The following is a 17868-nucleotide window of genomic DNA, read 5'->3' as shown; positions in this document are numbered from 1 at the left end:
CAGCCCCCTCATGCTCCTGCAGCCGCGCCCCCGCCCACGATAGGTCATGAGTCAAAGCAGACCATTCATTTTTAACCTCTGAACCATCTCCAGCACCCTACTGTCTTCCTAGCATGCCTAGCACCGTTCGCTAGGTGACAGTGTGTCTGTCAGTCCTTAGGTTTTGAACCCTGTTCCTGAGGAACCCCGCAGGACACCTGAAGTAAGCGCTGCCTTGGAAGCCCCACCTCCTCCTGAGGAGATGCAGAGCCTCAGGACTGAGCAGGCGCAGGGACGGCTGCCTCGGGACAGCAGGGCCTGGGAGAGGCCATGCCACCCCACCTTCCCCAAGGACTGGGAGGCTGTGGAGGTCGGGACCTCCAGCTGTGACAGCGATGACAAAGGTGAGGGTCCCGCGGGAGGTGGGCAAAGGACATGCTCTGGGCAGAATTTAGGGAGAAGCTGAGCATCCATGCTGTCACTCACCGAGTCAACAGACACGGCTTGTGGAAGGTTGCGTTGGTCAGGTTTTTTTTTTTTTGGTTTGTTTGTTTTAATGAGTTGTTTCTACTTACATGCATCCCTGCAGGCCAGAAGGGGGCGCCAGATCTTACTGTAGATGGTTCTGAGCCATCATGTGGTTGCTGGGAATTGCACCCAGGAAGAGTAGTCAGTGCTCTTAGCCTCTGAGCCATCTCTCCAGCCTGAACTGGTCAGCTTTTGCTGTATAACGAGTCACCCCAATATTTAGTCTCTTAATGCAACACGAATGTATGGGTTCATAATCCTATAAGACATGACCTCAGAGGACATTTCTCCTGTTATCTGCTTTTGCACTTGCCTGTGAGGTCATAGGGAGCTGGCTGACTCACACGCCGTCTGGTGGACTTACGTCTCCAAGAGGTTTATTCTAAGGGGTCCTTGGAGGGTACTGAGGAACAGGGAATGCTAACAGGGATGCCTAAGCACTTAAAATTTTTGAAAATGTGTGTGTGTGTGTGTGTGTGTGTGTGTGTGCGCGCACACGCGCGTGTGCACGCGGACAAGTGTGTGCAGGTACCCGCAGAGGTCAGAGGAAGGCACAGGATCCTTCAGAGTTACAGCTAACTGTGAACTGCCTGATGTAGTTTCGGGGAGCTGAACACTCGTCCTCAAGAACAAGTTCAGCATGTCCCTTAAACCACTGAGCACCTCTCTAATCTCCTCTCTCTCCACTGAGCACCTCTCTAATCTCCTCTCTCTCCACTGAGCACCTCTCTAATCTCCTCTCCACTGAGCACCTCCCCAGCCCTGCTATCCACTGAGCTCCTCCCCAGCCCTGCTATCCACTGAGCACCTCCCCAGCCCTCCTAACCACTGAGCACCTCCCCATCCCTCCTATCCACTGAGCACCTCCCCAGCCCTCCTAACCACTGAGCACCTCCCCAGCCCTCCTATCCACTGAGCACCTCCCCAGCCCTCCTAACCACTGAGCACCTCTCCAGCCCTGCTATCCACTGAGCACCTCTCCAGCCCTGCTATCCACTGAGCACCTCCCCAGCCCTGCTATCCACTGAGCACCTCTCCAGCCCTCCTAACCACTGAGCACCTCTCCAGCCCTGCTATCCACTGAGCACCTCTCCAGCCCTCCTAACCACTGAGCATCTTTCCAGTCTCTTATACACTGAGCACCTCTCCACCCTCCTAACCAGAGCATCTCTCCACCCTCCTATCCACTGATCATTTTTCTGCCTTCCTAACCACTGAGCCATCTCTCCAGCTCTCCTAAGCACCTTTAAATCCTTTGCTAGCAACTTGATGATCCTATGTGACTGGTCAAAAGATTGCATGGTCAAGGCCAGGATTAGTGGCCCATTACTCCCCTCAAGGTTACTAACAAGAGCCTGCATGGGCAGAGGTCAGAATGAGTTGTTAATCCCACAATGAACAATCCAGGCCCTCCCCTCTAATAATTATGCAGCTCAAATGTCAGGGATGCTGAGGGCATTAAGCCTGCTTTTTATTTTTTTAAAGCTGTTTTCCAGAATAAATTGTAGATTTAGGAAGTTAAGACTGAAAGGCAAGAGGTCAGTTAAGAGAGAACCCAGGGCCAGCGCGATGGGTTAGCGGATAAGGGTGCTTGCTGCCAAGGCTGGTGGCTTGAGTTTGATCTCCAGGACCTGCATGGTGGAAGGAGAGAGCTGACTCCCAGTTGTCTTCTGACCTCAGCCTGTGTGCTTCTGTGTGTGCCTCCACTTGGGGGGCTGGGATGGAAGAATTGCTCATGAGGCTGAGGCTAACCTGGGTTAGATGGAGATTTCCAGGCCAATCTTAGAGACATAAAACAAAAGCTCTGCCAGCCTCATTCTGCTTAGGAACCAGGAGGATGCATAGGTTGTAACTGTGTGGAAAATTCTTCCCTGGAAGCTTCTCTTGTGGGAAGGTAGAGAGACTCCTGGAGCAATTCTTTCTCTCTGATCCCTCACTCAGATCTTGGCTGGAAGCTGACCAGGGATCTTGTACCATCTGGACAGGTGACAGAGGGGCCCATCAGATGGCCCAGTTTGTCATGTAGTCAGCTGCAGGATCTGAATTCAAGCCTGACATGTTATCAGCCCCACATGAATCATGTGTGTGTATGCATGTGTATCTGTGTTTATGTGTGTGTATGTGTTTATGTATATATATATCTGTGTATGTGTGTTTTATATGTGTATGTGTGTTTGTATGTATATATGTATATGCATGTATGTGTTTGTTTATATATGTATATACATGTGTATTTTATGTGTATGTGTAATTGTAGGTATATATATGTATGTGTTTGTGTGTGTGTTTGTATATGTGTGTATGTTTCTATATGTGTGCTTATACATATACTTATATATGTGTATATGTGTTTTATGTGTACATGTCTGTATGTGTGTATGTATATGTGTTTGTGTGTGTATGTATTTGTATATGTGTATATATACCTATATACATACATATACTTGTATATGTGTGCTTGTGTGTTTATATGTATATATGTGTATATCTGTGTGTACGCACCTGTACATCTGGGCATTTATGTGTGTATGTGTGTGTTTATGTATATATATGTACATATATATGTATATATGTGTGTATGTGTTTGTATGTATCTGTGTGTATGTGTGTATTACTGTATGTGTGTGTGTATGTGTTTGTATGTATCTGTGTGTATGTGTGTATTACTGTATGTGTGTGTGTATGTGTTTGTATGTATCTGTGTATGTGTGTATTACTGTATATCTGTGTGCATGTGTGTATGTTTATACATGTTAGTTCATTAGTAGGTAAGGGACGGGGTAAGTAGATAAGGCAAGGGGACCCTCACCGGTGCCCTGGTTGCTCACTAGCAGCTCCTTTCTCTGTTTTGTTGATTTCACAGATCTGTCCTCTCAAGAGACTGGGCTGTCTCAGGAATGGAGTTCAGTAGAGGAAGATGATGAGTCAGAGGACTCCCAGGTATGTGTAGGGATTATTTCCTTTAGCACAAATGTTACCCTGAAGATCTCAGTGAGTTGTCACATTTCCTTCCTCAGCCTGGAATGACTTTCCTGCATAGAGGTTCCAAGTGCTCTCTCATGGGAGATATGGCATATTCTTGTGGTGGTCAAACATAGTGGAGGGTCCCCAGTGATATGTGTGTATCTCTATACATACAAGCCATCCATAGCTCTGCATTCATAGTCAATCCGTCCATCCATCTGTCCATCCATCCATCCACCTACCTACACATCCATCCATCCATCCATCCATCCATCCAATTCATCACCCATCTACCCAACTATCCATCCACCCATCCACCTGTTAATGCATGCATCCATTCTCCTATCCCCACCCATTCACCCATGATACTTATCTATTCATCCATCCACCATCCATCCATCCATCCACTCATTTATCCACATGCCCACCCACGTATAATCGCATGCATGCATCCTTCCATCCATCTGCCCACTCATTCACTCACACCGTTCATCTAGTCACCTTCCCTTTCCCACAGAAACCCTGGGTTTGATGTCCAGCGCACCCTAAGTCTGGAATTCCAGCACTTATGAAGTAGAGGGAGGAAACAGAAAGTTCCAGGGTCATTCTTAACTATGTGGTGAATTGAAGCCGGTCTGGTCTACCTGAGACTGTCTCAAAAGAAAAAAAAAAAAAGCTTTACTTAAATAGGGCAAGATAGGAAATATACATGCAAACACATGTTAATACATATTCATCTCACTGTTACCGCAACACCTGACAAGGTGTGAAAGGAGGCAAGACTTATTTTGGCTCATGGTTTTAGACAGGTCTGCTCCATCAGCCCAGTTAACAGGGGTGGGAGTGTGTAGTGAAGGCTCTTCATGTAGGAAAAATGAAGAAGCAAAAGGCACCAGGAATCACAAATTTGTATAGGTCTACCCCCAGCCTGCATTTAATCCTAGCACTCTGAATGTGGAAGGTGGAGACTGGGGGTTCCTGCTGGAGGCTGGCTAACTACAGTAGTCCATGTCATCAAGCTCTGGGTTCAGTTGAGAGACCCTGCCTCAATGTCTATAAGGTGGAGATCAACTAAGGGAGATTGCTTATGTCAACCTCAGACCTCCACCTGCATATGACCACACATAGATGCACACATACACATATGAACATACATGTGCACAAAACTTAAATGTATAAAAATGTTCAAGGCGGCTGTTACATTTACAAATGAGTATGTTTACACAATGAGATAGACAGGGGTTGGGTCAAGAGCAAGACCCCTGTGGCACAAAGCTAAGGCTTTCTATACAAGTGGTATTTTGAAATTTTATCTCTTAATTCTGAATTTTTTTTTTAAACACAGGTATGTTTCTTGCTTTCAATTCTTATCTAATTATTCTGTCATGAAGTTTTAAACCCAAACAACTTCTCTACTGGTAGACTCCTAATCCTGGGATATTATTTTCCTGCAGTGAATGACGCTAATCTCTTCCTGTCCAGTGCTGATAATCTCTCTCTCTCTCTCTCTCTCTCTCTCTCTCTCTCTCTCTCTCTCTCTCTCTCTTTTTCTTCCTCCTCCTTCTTACAGGGCTTTATGGAGTGGCCCAAAGCTCCACAGCAAACAACCATCGTGTTGGTAGTATGTGTGCTGTTCCTGTTCTTGGTTTTAACTGGAATGCCCATGATGCTACACATTTAGCTGTCATGGTAGCCACTGTATGGAAACATAAGCCCCGTGTCACATTAAGGAACTGTCCTGGCTAGAAACCAGGAATGGGTACTGAACATTACATAATGCCTTTCAAGCATCCATTGAAATGAGTCTATTATGTTTAATTTACTTAAGATTTATTTTTAATTATGTGTGTATGTGTGTGTGTCTGTGTGTATGTGCTACTGTGAGTGCAGTGCCTGCAGAGGCCAGCAGAGGGAGTGTGAGCCCCTGCAGCTGAAGTTGTAGGCAGTTGTGAGTTGCCTGATATGGGTGCTGGGAGCAGAACTCTAGTTCTCTGCAAGAGCAGTAAGCATCCTTAATTGCTGAGCTGTCTCTACAGCTTCATGAGTTATTTTTTTCTTTCTTTTTTTTTACAACCCTTTTTAGTACAAGTTGTATTTTTTCATTACTGAAATTCATTTAAATGAATATATCATTGATAGTAAAAACATTATTTTGTATACTGCTGAGAATTTTCTTTACTGCTGAGAAAGTGAAATGTGTATTAATCATGAGACATTATGAATTAAAAGACATCTCTTTAGAGAAGATGAAAAATGTGCAACTTAGGGTCAATGTTGAACCATCTTCTGTCTTTTATAAAAAATAATATATTACAATTTAATGTTTTGCTTGCATGTGTGTCTACATACTGAGTATGTACCTGGTGCCTGTGGAGTTCAGAAGAGGGTGTTGGATCCCCTAAAACTGGAGTCACAGATAGTTTCAAATACCACGTGGGTGCTGGGAATTGAACCTGGGTCCTTTGGGAGAGCAGCCAGTGATCTTAACTGCTGAGCATCTTTCCAGCCTCAATATCATAGCATCTTCAATATGTATATAGTCTTTCCATAGACGGCCTTCTTTTTCTTGCTGTTTTATGTAAGAACTCTTGCCTCTACCTTCACATGTTCAGATGGTGCTATTTTTGTGACGCTTTTGATCTCGTGGTTTAATTTAGGCTTGCATCATTGAGAGATCTGAGGGATCTTTCACACTTCCTAATGCTTTTGAATAATTCCTGTAGCTTGAGAAATATCAGCTCTTTGATGGTTTAAAAGAATCTACCGTGGCTGGAGAGGAGGCTAAGTGGTGTAGAGTGCGTACCACTCTTGCAATTTGCTTCCGGTCACGCACATCAGGCAGCACTCAATTACAGCAACTCCAGCTCCAGGAGATCGCACTTCCTCTTCTGGCCTCTAGGGGGGCGCTACACTCACGTGTACATATTCACTCATATATCCCTCCCCGTACATATAATTAAAAAATACATCTTTAAATGTTTTTTGAAGAATTCACCAGTAATCAGCTCTGAGATTTGTGAGGGGGGAAATCTCAGGCAATGTTTGGATAGAGGTTTGAGTTATCATAACTCATTTACTAGTCATTACTATGATAATTCTATATTGGTAGCTTGTGAATAGTTTTTTTTTTTTTCCTTCTTGGATTCATTTTGATGATTTATAGTAGTCTTTTATCCTCTAGAGAGTTCTTCATTCTGAATATATTTTGAGACTAAAAGCTTAATTATGAACACTATTTTTATAATTAAATGAGTTTTTCTGCAGTTTTTCCTATCACTTGGTTTTACCAAACACTTACCTGGTCCTTCTTATTTTTCCAAAGAGCTGGTGTTTGGTTTTATTTACATCCCTTATTTCTTTTATTTATTATTTATTTTTATATGTTAAATTATAAAATATATATTGTGCTTAGTTCTACCTTTATTTCCTGTGTCACATTTTAAGCCAGATACTTAATTTAAATTCTCTCTGTAATTGCAATAATAGCATATTTAACAGTAGAAATGTCCTTTTGGATATAACCTTGGCCACGGTTTGACATTATACAATCTTTATCCTTGTTGTGACTTATTTTTTGTAGCGCTCCTACTAAATGCTTGGAAGTTCAGTGGTTTAGTTTGCTTTTTGTTTAACAACACTTTTATGGGGGTGGGTGGGAGGGTTGGGGAGTGGCTCGCTCTGCAAACATGAGGGCCTGAGTTTGAATCCCTAGGATCCACATAATACACGCTCTCTGTGTTGTAATGTCAGCATTGGGAGGTGATGTCTGGTGGAGACAGTGTCCGGAGCTCTCTGGCCACCTAGCTTAGCTGAAAAGGCAAGCTTCTATTTCAGCGAGAGACCCTGCCTCAAGGTGGCGATGTGGAAAGTAATGTAAGAAGACAACCCATGTCCTGCCCTGATTTCCATGAGCACATGCGTGGGTGATCGTCTACACACTCACATGCGTGCAATCAACCTACCCATCTCCCCCACACACCAAAGGGAAAAGTTGTCTAATTTATGCTCTGCTAATGTAACCTATAATATGTTTGCTTCCAAAAGCATTTTGCAAAGCTTCAGCTACGGAGGGCACACCCAGTCTTTGTAACAGTTTCGTGGATAGGTAAGAGGAACATCTGCTCTTTGTAGAATAGAGAACCATGTGTGTGTGTCAACTCTGACTCATCAGTGATGCTTCCAGACTCTCCAGTTATGCGATTTTGAACTGCTGCATTTTGATTTGCCTATATATATATATATATATATATATATATATATATATATAATAATGTTTACTTCATGTGCCCAGTAGCTGTCTAATTCAGCTAATCCTGAACTGTTACAATTTGCTTATTAAATGACATGTGTGAAACACCAGGCACACTAGGCGTATAATAATAACTCAATAAATGCCAGTTAAAACTTGATTCCGACTCTTTTATTACATATAACATGATTGCCTTTTTCTAATTTGATAATCTGGAAGTTTTCTTGTCAATTGTAGATTGGTATGAGTGTCTTTCTCTTTTTAAAATCCTCTGTGGGTGTATGCGCAGAAGACATCCACCACAACATTTTGCTTTAAAAGGATACTCTTTTTTTTTTTAGATGCACTTATTTTAGTGTGTGTGTGCGCTGTGTTTTGCTTGGTGCCCTCAGAGGCCAGGAATCTGGAACTAGAGTTATGGATAGTTGTGATTAAACCCAGGTTTTCTTAACCACTGAGCCATCTCTTCAGTCCCAAGAGAACATATTTATTATGGATTCATGTTACACTAAAACTTGAGGTGGGATTGCCTCTAGATTTGGCTCAATCCAGGAACCCGAAGTGTCAACCGGGTGTTTCCTCTTCTCCTTGTTGATATCACACTTCCGCCAGCTTTTGAGACTGGCAGCTCTCTCTCTGCTGCAGTTTTAGGGGACGGTCACCTCTCCTGGTGGCCACACCCTCCGAAGGGCAGCTCTCCTTAGAATGTACCCGATCTTGTGTGTGCATCAGCGGGGGCTTCTGCAGTGTCCCAGCTCTTGAGGCAAGTGCCACAGGAGTTCTTCAGGTCCAAGTCAGCCCACTGGGGTCCCAGAATGGGTGGTGGCAGCCGCCATGGTGTCCCCGCAATGCCAGTGTGTACCCTGGTGCCTGCCTCAAGCTGTGTGATCCTTCTCTGTGGCTGTTGTGACTCAGTGGGCTGACTGGACAGCGCTTGAGATTGAGTCAGCTGGAGGAAGCCATTAGCACACAGGAGCCTGAGGGGCTTAGAAGCGGGGAGAAGCAAATTCCCTCTACTGCCAATATCTCTGACACATGGCGATCTGCTCCCCACACCAACCCCAAACTCTTCAGCCTCCTCTGGCACACTCCGGACAGCCACAAAGTTATGGAAGAGATAGTGATATTTCCCATGGTCTTCCTCTGCTCAGGTGTGAGAATTTGCTAGAACACAGGACACGGGAAACACTGGTTTTATTGTTATTCATTTGTTTGAAAATGTTTATTTTTACTGTATGAGTGTTTTGTCTGATGTATATACTACATGCATGTGGTGCCTGCAGTGGCCACAAGAGGGCGTCAGACCCACTGGAACTGGAGCTACAGATGGTGGTGTGACGCTTCACATGGGTGCTGGGAATTGAATTTGGGTCCTCTGGAAAAGCAGCAAACATTCTTCACAGCTGCTTTATCACTCCAGCCCTTAATTATTTTTCTGAGGAATTCATACATGTATATAGTGTATTGGTAATACCCATTCCCACCCCTTCCTTCCAGCTTTTCCCACCCCCACAACATATTCCCCATCATCTTCCCTACTTTGTGTGTCTTTTAAAAGTAACCTATTAGGGGCCGGAGAGATGGCTCAGTGGTTAAGAGCACTGGATGCTCTTCTAGAGGACCTGGGTTCAATTCCCAGCACCCACATGGTGGCTCAAGACTAACTCTAGTTTCAGGAGTTCCAATAACTTCACACAGACATATACAAATGCAAAAACACCAATGCATGTAAAATATAAATAAATAAATAAAAAAAAATACCTACTAAGCCAGGCAATGGTGCACTCAGGAGGCAGTGGCAGGCAGATCTCTTGAGTTCAAGGCCACCCTGATCTACAGAGAGAGTTCCAGGACAACCAGTGCTACATAGATAAAAACAAAACAAACAAACAAAAACCCCTCCCCAAATAAAATTGGCTCTGTCCATGTTTTCGGTGTTACGTGTATGGTCATCCACTAAGGCCTGGGAAATCTACCCCTCCCAAAGAAAAAATGGCTCTCTCACCCACCAACAGCTTTTAGCAAATCAGCAAGGGGTGGGACTTCAAAAGCCCCTCCCCATCTACGCCTTTTGTTCGTTTGTTTATTTTGAGACAGGATTTCACTATGCAACCTTAGCTGGCCTGCACTAAGCTGGCCTCAAACCCACATAACCCCAACTGCCTCTGCCTCCTGAGTTCTGGGGTTAAAGGAGTGCTGCAATTTTTAACTGGTTTGCTCCTATGCCGGTTGTACGCCGGTAACCACAGTTGCTGTGAGTTCAAGGCTGAGAGCGGCACAAATCGGTCTGCTGGGAGAGCCGGGAGAAAGAAGTGGGGATCATCCTAGTCAATCTTGCCTCATTCAAGAATCTTGAAAGAACCCAATGAAATGCATCTTATTTTCTCTTCTGGTATGCGAGCAGCAAGTGCCCCTTTCGCCACTAGATGGCACTGTTTAATAAGGGACAGGGAAACAGACTCGCTATTTAAAAATGTAATTTAATGGGGGGAAAATATACACAACATAGACGGTACCTGGAGATGCTTTAAAATTTTTTTTTAAGATGAAATGCTTGAGCACAGTGGCTAAATTTATTTTTGAAGTGTGGTAAAATACCCAACAGTTAATATTTATCATTCTAATGTCTTTGAGTATTTTAGAATATTTTTGAAGGGACCGTGATGTTTTCCACAGTGAAATGTAACGTGTCACATCCCCACCAACAGTGCACAAGGTTACAGTTTATCCAAATCCTGATAGCATGCTATTCTATCTTTGTTTTATTTATTTATTTGTGTGTGTGTGTGTGTGTGTGTGTGTGTGTGTGTGTGTGTGTTGGGGGCACATGTGTATGGAGGTCAGAGGACAACATGTGGGCGTCAGTTTTCTCCTTCCGTCATGTGGGTCCTGGGAATAGAACTCAGACTGTTAGACCTGGCAGCAAATCCCTTTCCCTAAGGAGCCATATCTCATTGACTCTTATCTTTGGGTTGCAGGTGTTTTTACGGGCATGTGCCACAATTTTCCGTTTCTTTTGAGCAGGAAAAGGTAATTTATTTCCATTTTTCCCCATTAATGTACATTATGAAACGCGGCACTGGCGCATCTCTCAAGCCTTGGAATCACAGCAACCCTTCTTCCTGAACACTGACTTGCTTGTTGCTTTTTCGTTAAAGGGTCCAGACCCCTCGGGGGATGACTGGAGGGAGGGTGCAGTATTCATTGTGGAGGAGAGAATGGAGGAACTGGTCTGGTTACCCAGCAACGCTTTGCTCAGTAACCAGGAGCTGCATCACGGAGAATGAGTGGGGGAGGGGTGTCCGCTTCAGCCCCTCGCAGCTGCACAGACTGAGGACGTTGATGTGCACGCCCCTTGATTTAATCAGAAGCTTCTCACTCGTATATTCACCTGGTTTATGTTTGCAATTTCATGCCCATTATCCGCATAAGTTAGGGCAGTGAGGTTTAGCTCATGGATCCCTGCGAGATATCAAGACCGTTTCAGAAACCGCACATTTCAACCCCCGTTTTTTTTCCTTCTAAGAATGCTTGAAGTGTGTGTGTGTGTGTGTGTGTGTGTGTGTGTGTGTGTGTGTGTGTGTGTAACCCCCTGCTGACCTGAGTTTGAGCCCTGGAAGCCACCCGGTGGAGGGAGAGAATAGACATTTGTAAGTTGTCCTCTGACCTCCGGGGCATGCAATGACACGTGCAACGCTCCCCCTGCCACCAAATAAATAAATATTAAAAGGTAGATATGAGAATTCCACTATCCTTTAATAGGGAAGGTATCAGTGTGATTTGCAAGATTAATTAATGCCACATCTATTAATAAGTATTGTCCTTGAGAAGTTAATTGTTTGCTCAAAGTATATTGTGCTGCTATATAATAGGTTTGCAATATAAGTGTGAAAATTTCTCCATTTCGGTTCACAATACAGAACATAGACATGGATATAAACCTAAGGACGTATTGTTGATCATTCACAGTGATTTTGAGACATACTGATGTGTCTGAGAATTACCACCCTGTGTGTAATGGGTAGACATAGTTTTCCTGTGTCGAAGAATTGAGATGCTAAAAAAATTTATAACCTTTACTTACTGAGTGTGTGTGTGTGTGTATGTGTGTGTGTGTGTGTTTGAGTGTATGTGTGTGTGTGTGTTTGAGTGTATGTGTGTGTGTGTGTTTGAGTCTGTGTGTATGAGAGGGAGCCAGCCACACACTGTGTGTGGAGGGTTTAATGACCTGAAAGCCTCAGGTGGCTGACAAGCTCCAGGTAGGAAAGTAGACGTCACTGATGACACCTGTGGGCTGTCAGGTCTCTGAAGCTTCTGACAAGAGGATCCACACGCCTCTTTGACTGGCATCCACTGCTCTGAGATTGCAAGGTAGCTCCAAGTACCCCATGCCTCATGTATGGTCTCTACGTCCATGGAGAGGCTTGATCCTTCAGTTGTCTTGATAAAAAGAACAATTCTTTGGATGTGTCTGTCTGCTTTCTTTTATTTCCATATTGCCTCCACCAATCATCCTGATCTAACAGTGTGGATCTCTTCCCACCTATGGGGCCAAACCCGGGTCTGCAGGCTCTTTTAACCACTGAGCCTTCTTGGTGGCCAAAATGGCAGACATCTAACACTCCTTGTAAATGACGATAGCTAGTTGTGGTTATGTGATTCTTAAAAGTTTATTTATTTTATGTGTATTGGTGTTTTGTCTGCGTGTATTTGTGTGTGTGTGTGTGTGTGTGTGAAGGTGTCAGGTCCCTGAGTTACTGTATGGGTGGTGAGACTTGAACCAAGGTCTTCTGGAAGACCAGCCAGTGCTCTTAACAGCTGAGTCATCTCTCCAGGCCCATGTGATTGTTTTGATGGTTCTAAACACTCGCAGAAAATGTAATCCAGGTCTGACATGTTTTTTCCTCCCTTTTATTGAAAATAGATTTTTTTCTTCACATAATATATCCTGATTATGGTTTCCCCTCTGTCTACTTCTCTCAGTTCCTTTCTCTCTCCCCTCCCTTGATCTGCTCATTTTCAGTCTCTTTCTAGAAAACCAACAGGCACCAGGTGGTGGCGGTACAGCCTTTAATCCCAGCACTCTGGAGGCAGAGGCAGAGGCAGAGGCAGGTGGATCTAAGTGAGTTCAAGTCCAGCTGGTCTACAAAGCAAGTAGCAAGTTCCAGGACAGCTAAAAGAAAAAAGAAATTAAAAAGGAAAACAAATAGGCCTCCAAGGGATAATAATAAAATATAATAATGTAGAACAAAAACTAACACATTAGAATTGAGCAAAACAAACAAACAGAAAGAAAAGCCTCCCAAGAGAAGGTACAAGAAACAGGTCCACTCATTTGCACATTCAGGAATCCTAAAGAGAGAGAGAGAGAGAGAGAGAGAGAAAGGAAGAAAAAAGAAACTGAGCAGGGTGGTGTTGTTCCACACACCTTTAATGCCAACACTCAGGAGGCAGAGGCAGGTGGATCTAGTGAGTTCCAGACCAGCCTGATCTACAGAATGAGTTCCAGAATAGCCAAGGCTACACAGAGAAACCCTGTCTTGAAAAAGGAAAGAAAGAAAGAAAGAGGAAGCCATAATATATACATAAAGTACCTGTAGGATAAAAAGGATATATATATATGTATATATATATATATATGTATATATATATATATATATATAAATAAGATAAAGATATTTAAAAGCTATGAAATATTATGAGACAAGGAACCTCTAAAAATGCCTTGAGTTCTTTTTCTCTTGACCTGAGAACACCTTATGACTCTTTGAATGTGGAGAAATCAGGCTGGTGCCTACACAGAGCATTCACCCCTGTGTTCTAATGCCTTTGGTACAGGAAGGAACTCTGCACACTCTATAGGAGAAATGTAAGCAAGCCAGACACAACCATTTGGATCTCCAATGGTGTCCATCTGTCTAATATGCTAGGGTAATGGTGGCACAAAGCTTGTGGGGAAAACCAATAACTGATTTGATTTAAGGCCCACTCCATGGGATGGGACTTGTGGGGATATATTGCTTATGATCTAATAAAGCTTGCCTGGAGATCAGAATGCAAAGCTAGTCAAGCCACCAGAGAGCTCTTATCTTTACCAAGTCTGGGGAGGTTCTGTCCTCAACGTGGCTGGCGACTGCCAGGTGAATCCTGAATGCCTGCTCCTATCTTATATAGCTTTCTAGTACTGGGATTAAAGGCATGAGCTCTATTTCTCTTTTGGACTGATTCACTCTGATGTAGCCCTGGGTGGCCTTGAATTTACAGAGATCCATCTGCCTCTGTCTCTTGAGTCATGGGAATTAAAGGTGTGTGCCACCACTGCCCAGCTTCTATGGCCATGACTAGCTTAGCATTCTGATCTTCAGGCAAACTTTATTAGATCATAAACAACATCTCACCACAGGAACCTGTACTCAACACTGCTTGGATGACCAAGAACCTGAGACTAGGTAGCCCAGGGTAAAACCAAATGCACTGTTCTTAAAAAAAAGGGGAGGGTGTTATTAAAGTGACTCTCAATGAGGCTGGAGAGATGGCTCAGTGGTTAAGAGTGCTGACTGCTCTTTCAAAGGACCCTGGTTCAATTCCCAGCACCCACATGCCTGCAATTTCAGTTCCAGGGGACTTGACACCCTTAGTGAAGCACTAGTGCACTTCAAATAACAAGACATGAAAAATTTAAAAAGTGATGACTGAAAGGAGATAATGGGAGATGCCATTCTGTAAATATGTTTCTCGTATTGGTTAATGAATAAAGCTCCATTGACCAATAGGAAAGCAAGATAGGCGGGACTAGGAGACAAGGAGGATTCAGGGAGAGGTAGGAAGAGAGTCAACATGTAGGACCAAGAGAGCAGAGGTCTGGATCCTCTCTCTGGTAAAATGAGACCACGTGGAAATACTTAGATTGATAAAAATAGGTTAATATTTAAGACAGAGCTAGCCGATAAGAAATGCTAGTAACAGGCCAACAGCTTTATATCTGATACAGTGTGTCTCTCTGTGTTATTTGAGGCTGAAGCAGCTGTAGGACCAGGCTGTTGGGAAAACTACTTGTAACAAAATGGTGACCAGCGTGGGGTCTTGCCAAGTCAGGGTAAGACAGCCTTTCTACCTTTCTGCTTTTGTTGTGGTCTGTCAGGTACACTTGGCCTTAGCCAAAGCTGGTTGCACCAACATTGCTGTGAGACCTTGGGTGACTGTCCAGGCAGCCTGCTGTTTCTGTCCTCGCTGCACCTTTTGGAAGTTGCCCATCTGCACTTCCTGCCTTCCCTAGTATTGTTATCTTCCTTCTCAGGTCTTTGATGAGGTTGAAGATTAAACTATCACAACTATTATTCTCTCTTCCTAGTTAGATATATTAGGTACTAGACTTAAGCTTTCCATCTTAGGACAACTCTATTGTAAACTCTGTTATGCCTTCTCCCTAGGACTAGATAGTTAGGTCTTCAGTTTGTATGCTCTCTATTTTCCTTTTCTTAGAGCACACTTGTTACTCACTGTTTTGTGTATAGTTTTGTATCAAGCCTAAATCTTTTCTTTAGACTAAAAGGGGAATTGTAGTGAGATGTTCACTTTGTCCGCACCTGTGGTACTGACCACGCCCATTGGGGGTGGGGCCAGGGGCGGATGTTACCTGGGGGAACTAGGTCTGGGGAAGGGGCCCCAGAGCGCTCTCTTGCTGGTAGCACAGGGACAGAGAGCATCAGAAGGTATCCTTGAGATCAGGAACCTGCTGGTGTTCATATGTCTCTGCTGTAAGTTATTTCTCCCTGAATAAACATCTATTCAGCCTATCTGTTTTTCCTGATCCTTATTAAACCACGATAAAGGGGTAAACTAAACTCAAAGGCTTCATTTCTAGTAATTAGCAATGGGGAGAAATTGTATAAATGTGGCAAAGACTTAAGTTCCCATTCAACTCTTATTATTCATACTAGAAAGAAATAAAGGGACCAGACCCCCACTCAGCCCCTGGCTTTAGCAGCCATAACAGGTCATGTAGGCATCTGACTCAGCACACAACACAAGGAAACTATATCCCCTAGCCTTCTTCAAGAGTAATGAGTGTTCTTCATGGCTGACTGGCTCACCATTGGAGGGTTCAGATACCCTGGTCAGGGAAGCACAGTGGTTGGATTATGAAACATTGCCTCACCAGTCAGGAAGGAAACAGGAAGTGTGCCTCCCCTGTCAGGAAGCAAACAGGAAGTGGGAACTCCAAGGTTCACTCTCTGTGACTCTCTTCCTCCAGCTAGACTCCACACACTAAAGGCTTTCCTAATGCTAAAACTGCACCCACCATTGGGGGAACCATGCGTTTAAACACATGAGCATGTAGGGGCAAATTTCATACTCAAATTTTAACAACACACCCTAAATCGGTTGATTTATAGGAGATTAAAATTTAAAGTTTTCTGTCTGGAATTTGCTTGTCCTTTGCTACAGTTGACAAGTCTGCTTGCATGGGAAAGATGCTGTCACCATGTTTTTGAATTCCAATCCACCTGATATGTCAGTGGACAAACAGAATGCTACCTACGCAACACACAGCAAGTAGAAAATTTGGCTGTGTTCAAGGAGCCGTTAGAGAATTGTGACACCTACCTCACAACAAGCAGGACCATCCCTGCAATAGAATCTTTTAGAAAGGGTTTATGTTACTTGTGCACTGAGGCCCTCAAGAACAAGAGGGCAAAAACACTCCCCAAGGAATTGTGAAAATGAAGTCATATGCAGGTCAGGGGGTAAAGGTACCTCTTCTCTGAATGAAGACACGAACTAAGGCAGCCTTGAACTCCTTGTTCCGCAGGCTGTAGATGAGGGGGTTGAGCATAGGGGTCACCATGGTGTATGACAGGGACACCACTTGTTTGCTCTCAGGAGAGTAGCTGGCCTTGGGGCGCAAGTGGATGACCCCCGTTGTGCCATAAAACAGAATTACCACGATGAGGTGGGAGGCACAGGTAGACAGGGCCTTGTGGCGCCCAGAGGCTGATGGCATGCGGAGGACAGCAATCAGAATCCTGGTATAGGACAGGAGTATGAGAGAGACAGGAACAATCATAATTAACACTGTGGCCACGAACACAGTGGCCTCGAAGACTCTGGTGTCTGCACACACGAGGCTCAGCAGAGGTGGTATATCACAGAGGTAGTGCCGAATGCCCCGTGACCCACAGTATGGGAAGTTGAAGAGCCAGATGGTGAAGACCAGACCCACGGGGATTCCTGCCAGCCAGCACATGGTGGCCAGCAGGTGGCACAACCTTGGGCTCATGATGGCACCATAGTGCAGTGGCCTGCAAATGGCCAGGAAGCGATCCCAGGCCATGACTGTGAGGAGGAAACACTCAGATGTGACACAAGACAGCACCAAGAAGAGCTGCAGGGCACAGCTTGTGGGGTACATCCCGCGTCCAGGCAGCAGCAGGGTCACCAGCAGACGGGGCGCCACGTCCAGTGAGAAGCAGATCTCCACCAGGGCCAGCTGACGCAGGAAGAAGTACATGGGTGCACGCAGGCCTGGGTCCAGGCTGGTGAGCGTGACGATGAGCGTGTTGCCTAGCAACGTGAGCAGGAAGACAGCCAGGAAGACCACTGCAAGCATTGGCCTCAGGGAGGGCACGTGTGCAAAGCCCAGCAGCACGAACTCCAGCTCAAGTGCACGGCTATGATTGGTCCAGGGACCAGCTGCCCAGAACGGTAGCATGGGCCCAGGATTCGAGGGCAGTGAGCTAAGGAGCAGGGAAGAACCCTATGGAGGACCAGAGGGAGGAGAAGGTGAAGTGAAAATTGTGGCCTGTGAGCCTCATCATTTGCATTCCCTACCAGAGCTGATCAAATGGTAACTCAAGCCGAATTCTGGCCATGGACAGAGCCCTTCTTAAAATCCCCTTGAGTGTGGCATGAAGGAAAGAGACCTCTCTTTCTGACCTAGACTCTCTGTGCTTGGTGTCCTCTCTCTTCAAAAAACAACAAACAAAATCCTAGGGGCATCTCTATAAGTAGCCCTGGCTGTCTTGAACTCACTGTGTAGTCCAGGCTGTCCGGGAACTCACAGAGATCCTCCTGCCTCTGTTGTGCATCACCACGCCTGTGAGATGGTTCGTGGCTACTTCTCCATCCTTGTCCCCTTCAAACTTCGC

General features: G+C 44.7%; 2 protein-coding genes across 2 annotated transcripts; one reads left to right on the top strand and one right to left on the bottom strand.

The window, feature by feature from the left end:
* Positions 1-220: 220 nt before the first annotated feature.
* On the top strand, positions 221-5236 carry Smim17 (small integral membrane protein 17). The gene is made up of 3 exons (XM_051207801.1): positions 221-383; positions 3371-3447; positions 5042-5236. Exons 1-3 carry the CDS (start codon positions 242-244, stop codon positions 5150-5152), a joined length of 330 nt encoding a protein of 109 aa, XP_051063758.1. The 5' UTR covers positions 221-241; the 3' UTR covers positions 5153-5236.
* An 11224-nt stretch (positions 5237-16460) lies between these two features.
* LOC127238483 (olfactory receptor 10A7-like) lies at positions 16461-17432 on the bottom strand. Its single transcript, XM_051207101.1, has one exon. It carries the CDS (start codon positions 17430-17432, stop codon positions 16461-16463), a length of 972 nt encoding a protein of 323 aa, XP_051063058.1.
* Between the last annotated feature and the right edge of the window lie 436 nt (positions 17433-17868).

This window comes from Phodopus roborovskii, unplaced genomic scaffold (assembly GCF_943737965.1).
Source record: "Phodopus roborovskii unplaced genomic scaffold, PHOROB, whole genome shotgun sequence".
Taxonomy (NCBI): Eukaryota; Metazoa; Chordata; class Mammalia; order Rodentia; family Cricetidae; genus Phodopus; species Phodopus roborovskii.
The sequence above is the reverse complement of the archived record's forward strand: the minus strand, read 5'-3'. Positions and strand labels throughout refer to the sequence as shown.

Excerpts from the sequence above, each read along its gene's own strand:
- Smim17 (XM_051207801.1), top strand. The coding sequence starts at position 242 with ATGCAGAGCCTCAGGACTGAGCAGGCGCAGGGACGGCTGCCTCGGGAC. Across the intron at positions 384-3,370 it reads CTGTGACAGCGATGACAAAG|ATCTGTCCTCTCAAGAGACT; the intron begins GTGAGGGTCCCG and ends TTGATTTCACAG. Across the intron at positions 3,448-5,041 it reads ATGAGTCAGAGGACTCCCAG|GGCTTTATGGAGTGGCCCAA; the intron begins GTATGTGTAGGG and ends TCCTTCTTACAG.
- LOC127238483 (XM_051207101.1), bottom strand. The coding sequence starts at position 17,432 with ATGCTACCGTTCTGGGCAGCTGGTCCCTGGACCAATCATAGCCGTGCA.